The sequence below is a fragment of the Ammospiza nelsoni genome, chromosome 1 (assembly GCF_027579445.1).
Source record: "Ammospiza nelsoni isolate bAmmNel1 chromosome 1, bAmmNel1.pri, whole genome shotgun sequence".
Classification (NCBI taxonomy): domain Eukaryota; kingdom Metazoa; phylum Chordata; class Aves; order Passeriformes; family Passerellidae; genus Ammospiza; species Ammospiza nelsoni.
The window spans coordinates 8,408,841-8,417,564 of NC_080633.1; the positions used below are offsets into that span (position 1 = coordinate 8,408,841).

An 8,724-nucleotide genomic window follows, 5' to 3' on the forward strand; every position below is an offset into this window, starting at 1 on the left:
CCTTAAAGCTCTTATTAGATCCATATGTCTAACTGACACAAGATGTTCCTAGGACTTGCTTCTTCAAAAATTCAATGACCACTTTGACCATTATCAAACTAAAACATGAACTAAAGACAAAAATGCAGAATCTCAAACAAAAGCATTCAGCTAGAAAAGCTAAGCTATTCCTATTAATGACTGTATTTGTTTCATTATGGCAGTGCCTAAATCCTTCATGAAAGGCCAGATGTCACTGCACTAGAAGTCATAAAGAGACTGAAACAGGCTAAAACGAAGTAAAGACTTAACAACACATTTTAGTGAGCACAATAAGTCTCAGAGTAAAACCTAAACCCACCATGTTCTAAGGACATGAAGTGCTAGGAAGTCAAAGGTCCAAGGACACATTTATTGCTCACAAGTGTGCAAAACTTCCTTCTCCCATGCAGCTGAAGCACAAGTCACTACTGAGACCTGGTCTTTTCATTTGGCCATTCCAATGTTCCCACAATAAAGACTTCCTGAGCAATAGCCATTGAGAGCTACATTCCCACATTTATAGCTACAATTTAATTATGGACTGCACCATTCCATTGTCTCATCTGTTTATTTCTCTTCTGGGTATCCAATAACATCAGCTCTTAGAGTATCGTTTTAAAAAAAACTGGTTGCAGGTGGAAAACAAATTTTTAATAGTGCAACTTCTTCATGTGAAAGAACATCAATAAAGCTAACATCAACGTTAGGTTACTTAAATCTGAAAATCTAGCTAATTCCAAGCTTTTTTTTTTTGTGAACACTCCTCATGGACAGGGAGAAGGTTTAGAGACATGTACCATAAGCAACTAAACACTCACCCTTGATGATGAAAGCACAACAAACACATTTATTATGTCCACACACAAATGACCAAAATCACTAGCCTAGACATCACAGAAACACAGCAAGTTGCAAAGGCACACACTTTAAACTATTGGGTATAAAACAGGAATTCTGAATCTCTGAAGCACATTAAGGCCTGAATTCCCAGTATGAACACCTGGATTCTAGCACTTACCAGCTCTTGTTTTCCATTTGATAACAGCTGTCCTGTAAGTGCCTATGAAGCACAAAATAGGCAAAAGGACAGGAAAACTGAGCACAAAGAAGCTCCCAGCACACTGCAAGCTTGGCAGGCAAAGCACCATTTTAGAAGTTTAAGCAGAACCTATTTGAAACAGACTTGAATCCTTCACTGGTATCCACTTTAACATGTTTTCTACAGAAAAAGGATACGGCAGGAGAGCTCCACAGCGAACAGACAAGATCACCCAGGAAGGCTGAAAAAAACAAAAACCTGGTTTTAGACATTAAAATCCTTGCTCTACATGCACAAAATATGAATTACCTTCCAAGTTCATGCTTTGGCTAGTTTTAATATACATGTCCTAGCTTTGGAAGTCTAAGTGTTTCACAGACATTGCACTTAGTCTGCAAATACTTTTCATTTATTTGCAAGAATTCACATAAAGACAGGTTGTGCAGCAACCCCTTCTCTCATGCCATTTCCATTATTTATTCATCCTCCCCCTTTTTGCAGTTCTTACTTGCAAGAAAAAATAATTCAGACAATCCCACTCTACACTCATCAGCAAGGAGTGCAGAACCACAGCCTTACACAGAATGAGTTTTCTAAAGACAGAACAATGCTGGCTGCTGAGCAGTGATACCTCTCTGACAGTATTCTGGGACAGGAGGGCCCAAAGGGACACAGGGAGGTGGCACTGAGTGGAGGAGATGTAGGACACTGGTCCCAGTGCAGCACGTAAGGAAGAATGGGCAAAGAGTGACATCACATTCAGAATGGAATTACTTTTCCTCAAAAGACAAACAAAAGAATATATTGTGGAAACTGTGTTTATGGTGGTCCAGTTCTGGTTATTCTCCTTCCCCTATAAGGCATAATACAAAAAAGAGCTAAAAACACTTCTAACACCTCTGGAAAAAAAATTAAGATGTTTTCTTCCCTTAAGTTTTTAATCTTCCTTTTTCCCTATAACCAGCTACTTCTGCCTCTGACTTCCAGTCCCTTTAATACTTAGTCTGATCTTCTTGATTACAGATCATGTTGTGATGTTTTCAGGTCAAGCCAAGTGACATTAGTGAAAGATTTGCTCTCCTCCAGCAAATGAGTTGGCAGTTATGAAGCAAATTAAATTATTTAAGTGGCATTAGAGAGCAGGAAGTGCTCTCTACAATGTTGATGTCCTTCCTTCTCATGAAAATGGCAGCAGTTTCCTGGCTTATGAAATTAAAATTACACCAAAAACCACTTCAGAAAAAAGAACTACAAATTAACCAGTACACCCAGTGTAACCATAAAGGTTCCTATCCAAGCACCTTTCGTTTTTTGGAGTTAATTCACAGTTCTGCACTGTCAGGTGAGCTCTCATGACAAAACCTATCAAAATTCTCTACTGCCACCTGCACCTGTATGGAAAAAATAACCCAAAATCATGGACTCAAAGGTATCAGCAGTGAAATTCCAGTGTTATTTCTTCCAATCTCTCTCATGACTTTCAGAGTGACAAGTTCACATATTCAAAGATGAAGCCCATAATTTTTCACTGACAAATACCTGCTATTGGAAAGTAGTAACAAAATACTGGTAATTCCAGTGTAAGAAAGGAAAAAATACTAAAAAATCCATAAAAAAACTAAGGAGGAATAAACCCCCTAATTTTCTACAAGTTTCTATAGTCCATAATTAGCACAGTACATATATGCAGAATGAACAAAATTATTTTGCACTTAGCCAATTTTATGTGTTTTTAAAAAAACCTTCCTCAGCTACTACTTATTCTAAATTGTTTTCTACTGCCAAAAGCTTTTAAGAACCTTTCCTTCAGAAATACTTCTAAAGTAGAACAGGACATCATCTCACAGATGACTGAAAAAAAAATCTGAAAAAAATCCAAATCAGAGCACTAAAAATTACCCAACACCACTGATAGATACAGAGCAACAAGCACAAGGAGAGAACAGAACTGTAACAGAATCTGCAAGTCAGGATAAAAGTTTGTGTCACAAGAATGTAAGATTTTTCAAGAAAAGATGAATATTTTGTTATAAGAATGAAGGATCTATGTCAGTACTTTGACAATATCATGGATGAGTCACTCACCTTTACCACAGGGAGATCAAAAACTTCTCGAGATTCTCCAACTTCTGGATTGTCCCCATCTTCTGAAATAATATGTGAGGCCAGTGCATTGTAAGAAACTTCCTTTGCTTTCCCAGCTTTCAGAAGTTGGATAACCTAAATCCAAAAGAGGACAGGGAGAAGTCAGCAATTTTTAGCAACTTTTATTTGAGAAAAACATTCCTGCCAGAAGACACTGACACTGGATGGATGGATATGACCTTCTCTCTTGGCTGTCCTCCTGTAGGTGCCAGAACTTCTCCTGAAATTGCCAAACACATTTAAAACCTGACTGCCAAAGGTTTACATCCTTACTACATTTTCATCACTGCATCTGAAGAGCTACTTTTCAAAATATTGATGATGGGGAAGGAATTGGGGAATTGAAAGTTTTTTCCAAAACATGTATTCCTCAAAAAATATATTAAAAAAATTTTCCTTCATGCAGGGAAGGAAAGGTCTCTTAAGTGTTTGTTTTTGCTTAGGGTAGCTCTGGAAGTGCTTGAATATACTTTACAGTAAGAAGCTGAATTCTAAGGACTAAGTGATTTTGTGAAATACAGAAGAAAAATAACAAGTAGGACTCATGCTCCCCTAAATTAGTACCTTGAGGAGCTGGAACTGAAGTGCTTCACTCCACTGCTGTGCCCTGAGAATGGAAAACACCTCCCTGCTACCAAAGCTCAGCTCACTCACAATTTGCAAGAACCAAATAGCAGGTGGTGCTTCAGGAGTTCAGCATTCTCTCAGCTCTGCTGTAATATCTGTGTGATGAGCCCTGCACCCCCAAAACCAGGACTTTCATTTAAACTAAGAAGGTAACAGAGGTAGTGGGGTGTAGAGGGGAGGAAGAGAAAAATTATTTAAAACATTATAGTCTAAAAGAGTTCAAAAGTTAAAAATGCCATTTAAGATCATTGTTTCATTGCCCTTTGATTTAAAACAAAACTGGTGTGATGTTCATCTCCCAAAACCTGCCAGGGACAGATGCCTGTCCCTGCAAACCTCCTGGACATTCCCTTCAAAACAGAGCTCTGCCCACAGCAGTGAACAGCACAGAGCAAGGCAATGCATTCACCAAACAAAGTATAAATAAATTAATTGGTCCTTAAGCAATTATTCCCTACCCTGTTCACTCACCAGGACAAAGAAGCATTGAAAAAGAGACTCTCAAAACACAGCATCAAGCTATTTTATAAAGCATTTCTGCCAAGTAGAAAAACAGGGGTAGAAAAATCACCACTTACTGAGGAGGCAATTTTGGCACTTCCTGACAGAAGTACCTGACTTTAAAACTCCATTAAAGAAAACAAAAGTCAACTTTTTTTTTCTGCAATGGATGAATATTACCAAAAGAAATGCTCTAAAATAACCAAGAAAATTGATCATGAGCTTGCTGTCCTTCTCACCAGTGCCAGAAACAGGAGTGAATGTTTCCATTTTGCACACCAATCCCCTAAAACATGATACACCTTCCTTCATGAAATCCATAAAGAAGTATCACTCCAAAGGGAGAAGCTAAATCCAAATAACACTTTGAAAACAGAAGGCATTTAAGAAGAGTCTCAGCACATGAGCTCCCTGTCTCACACAGCTCCCCCTGAGTTACAATCCCATTCAACTGCTCATTTAGGGGAAGGCTAAAAAAGGAGTGAACGTCATGAAAACTGAGAACCCAAATCTGACAGCATCACAAAGCAGCTATGAATAATGTGCCAAAAGTATGAGTTTTTTATATCAAAACAATGTTGCATTACAGAACTTGTGCAAAGCATCTCCTTACACTAAAAGTTACACTGATTTCATGTAGTTTAAACACTGTAAATATGATAGATAATAATGCATTTGATTATTTTATGTGTCATGAAAAAAAGACTCAGGCTAATTTAGCTCACATCAACTTCAGAACTCCTCTCAGAATACATAACTTCTTCAGATTAAGTAGTGCCTGCATTGGAAAGTTGTATTGGCACAATTAAAGAACTCACATTGATAGCAACCATATAACCAGAAAATATGAACCTGTAACTAGAAAACATAATGCTGAAATGCCTTAATATGAACACTGTAAAAATCCTGCATTTAAGTATTGGTTTATACCCATTAAATTAATTTTTTTTTGGGAGGGGAAGGGAAGAATTAAATTTTTATCTTGGTCTCTCCCACTAAAATCTGTGTTGGAAGAAGCAAGAGGAATAGTTCAAAATTAAGACAATGGGCATATAAAAATAAATTAAACAAGATAACCAAATCCCAAATATCCTGTTCAAAGACCTTGTGCTGCATTGCATTACTTTTTATCTCTTTCTGAAGGAAATATTGATTTTAACTGGTGTTTCCAAAACATTGGTTTGGGATTTTACGTTTGAGGAAAGCAGGAAGAGCATTTATTAAAACAAAAAGAGAAGCTGACATCTACTGCTCACCCTCAGTAAGGTGTGGGGAGCAAAATGCACCCAATGGAATGGAATGGAATGGATGTGAAGTTGAGAGCCAGCCCAGCTCTCCCTCATTTGCCAGAGAACACCTCAGCACAATTCCAGACTTTTGCTTCCCTTCCAATGAATGCTGCACATGCTCTAAGAGGCAGAGTTTAATAACTGCAGCAGGTATGCAGTTATTCACCTGAAAAAAAAAAACTTTTTTTCCTCTTGCTCTTGGATTTGTTTTGATTAGCATACTCACTTGTGCTAGGTCTGTTTTAATATTTATTACAGTAACTGGTTTTCTGTGAAGCCATTTAGAAACTTAAGCTGATCAAAGTGTGCTCCTCCCCAGAAGATGAAGGAGGAAAAAATCAAGTTGGCATCCACTGGTATATGAAGCAGTAAAAAGTGCCAAAGATTTTTGTATTCTTATATCAGTCATGGGACAAATTTCACTCAACTGTTTGAGTTTGATTTACAATTCCTGCATTCTGTCTTGGCTCAAAACACATAAATGATAAATATTCCTCACACTCAGGTGCCCCAGGGTACCAGAGGATGCTCACAGGAGGGTGTCCTGCTCTCAGCAAGGAAAAGAATTATTCTCAGTAGCTGCTACAGGTCTGTGTTTTGGATTCAGAGTGGGAATAATATTGATAACACACTGATGTTTTGGCTTTTGCTAAGCAGTGTTTATCCTAAATCAAGGACTATTTCTCTGTGTCATGCTCTGCCAGTGAGGAGGAACAAAAAAGGCTGGGAGGGAGCACAGCCCTGACAGGTGACCCAAACTGGCCAAAGGGATATTCCACACCAAAGCAGGTCATGCCCAGGATATAAACTGGAGGAGTTACCCCTAAAAAGGATTGATCTGGAGTCAGGAATGAAGTCTGGCATCTGTCAGTGCACAGTGAGCAACTGTACTGCACATCACTTGCTTGGGGTTTCCTTTCTTTCCCTTTTTCTCACCATTATTATTTACCATTAACATTGTACCTTACCTGGTTTTCAATTATTACTGTTTTTATATCTCAGCCTGTAAGTTTAATTTTTGAATCTCCTTCCCATTACACTGCACAGGGTGGGGGTGAGAGAGCAGCTGTGTTGTGCTCAGCTGCCAGCTGGGCTTGAGCTGGTACAGAGGGTTCTCCCAGGAGCTGGCCCTGAGCTCAGCCCAGCCCAGCTCACCTCCTCACACTGACACCTCTGCCTCACAAGCCAGGCACAGGAAAATTCAATGCACTGAATCAAAGCCCTATGACAATGACTGCAAAGAAGAATAAAATCTAACATGAGACAGAAAACCAGTTTAAGAGAATGCTTGACTTCTTGCTCTATGGGAAATCTGCTCATTGTCCTCCCATGTCAACACACAACTAAGAGCAGGCTTTGCAGGACACTGCTCTTATGACAAATGATGTGCCAGAGTGCTACAGGAATTTTGCACTTGTCCTCATACACAGACTAACGTTGCTGCTGTAGAGTTTTTTGGTAAGTACAGGAATCTGTTATCTGAGTGCTAAGCCACTGTTAAAAATTTTATGTGTAAAGACTTAACGGCTTAAGAACTAAATTTTATATCTAGAGACTGTCTAAAGAAGTTTTCATCCTGATCTGTAGCTGTATTCTTCCCAGACTGTATTTCTTTTAGCACAATAGGAATGAAAACCAACTGAACAGGCCAGTGCCTGTGTCTCCAGGTCACTTACAGGCATCCGAAGCTCAGTGAGTTCCAGGACAGGATGCTAAAGGAACCCAACGCTGAACTGAGACTTTACTGCAGCAAATACCAGAGAGGCAAAGACTTTAACTTCAGCGTGAAGCATGCAGTAACCGGCTCGCAGGAAGCCGCTGTCCTAAAGCTCCGTAGGGTGCACTTCAAACACCTGCCTAATTGGACACGGCACAAAAACTTTGTTTCAACCACCTTCGCCCACCACGAGTGTTACGGCCAGGCCACCTGCATTACCCAGGGCGAAGGCAGAGGGGCGGGCGGCCCCCGGCCTAAGCTACAGCAGCACCGCGCCGGGCGGCCCGGGGCGGTACCAGGGCCGTGCCCGGGGCCGCGCCAAGGCGGGAAGGTCTGGGCGGGAGGGAAGAGCCAGTCCGGCCCCCCGTGACGAGCCTTCCCCATGGCCTGTCCCCGCGTACCCGCACGGAACCGGGCACAGGGAGGGGCCGGGCCTGCGGAACGCTCCAGTCGGGAGGAGCGGCGGCCGCTGCCCCCGCTGCCCGCCCGGCCCGGCCCGGCACAGGAAGTCCCTCCGCCCGCTCCTCCTCCGCTCAGGCGGCTCCGGCGGGGCCTGCGCGGCGGGGCCGCGGCTCCCATGGCGGCGGCGGCGGCGCTTCCCGCGGGCTCAGCCGGGATCGGTGCCGGGATCGGTGCCGGGATCGGGACCGGCCGCCTCCCCTCCCCCCCGGCCATCCCTCACGGTCCCTCCGGCGCGCGCTGCCCCCACTCCCGCCCTTTCCCCGTGAGGCGGCGCGAGCCTCGAGCCCGCGCGCGGCAGCCGGACGATTCCACAGTGCCCCCCCCCCCGTCGGGATGGGGGGAGACGGAGGGGAAGGCGGGAATGGTCTGAAGGGATGACCCGGTACCTTGGGGTCGATGTCTCCCACCACGAAGAACTTGACGTCTTTGAACATCTCCTCCGGGACTTTCAGCTCCTCCTCGTCGTCCGCCAACATGGTCCCGGACGGCAGCAGCGGGCGCTCCCCCCCTGCCCGCTATTCCCCCGCGCTCGCTGCAAAACCCACCGGGGCCCGGGTCTCTCCCGTCCCCCTCCCCCCGCAGAGCCGCCGAACCGCGCGAGCAAGGCGCGCGCTGCGGGACACACCATCCCCCGCCGGGACGTAGGGGGGGTGGAAGGGGGAGGGGAGAGCCGCCCCCACAAAGCGGCTCCCCCCGCCCGATCAGCCACCACGGCTGCTGCAAGGCCGCGCCCGCCTCTGATCCACAGGCGCTATCCCCGCTCCTCCCTCTTTCCCCGAACCGGACCGGCAGACAGCATCCGGATCCGGAGCTTCCCCCCGCGCGGGACGCAATGGACTCGCCCCGAACGACAGAGGCGGGCAGCGGGGATACCCGGCCCCGCCCATTGCCGGGGGAGGGAAGGCAACCGCCCCTGGCCCCGC

At 44.1% G+C, this 8,724-nt stretch overlaps 1 protein-coding gene across 1 annotated transcript in view; it reads right to left on the reverse strand.

The window, feature by feature from the left end:
• Positions 1 to 8,286, reverse strand: part of PAXIP1 (PAX interacting protein 1) — a 31,064-nt gene extending 22,778 nt beyond the window's left edge. Inside the window, exons 1-3 of the mRNA XM_059474624.1 lie at positions 8,188 to 8,286; positions 3,146 to 3,280; positions 1,258 to 1,301 (exon numbers count right to left, since the gene is read on the reverse strand). Coding sequence (XP_059330607.1) covers positions 1,258 to 1,301; positions 3,146 to 3,280; positions 8,188 to 8,277 — 269 coding nt within the window. The 5' untranslated portion in view covers positions 8,278 to 8,286. The remainder of the gene's footprint in view (positions 1 to 1,257; positions 1,302 to 3,145; positions 3,281 to 8,187) is intronic.
• Positions 8,287 to 8,724: the final 438 nt, after the last annotated feature.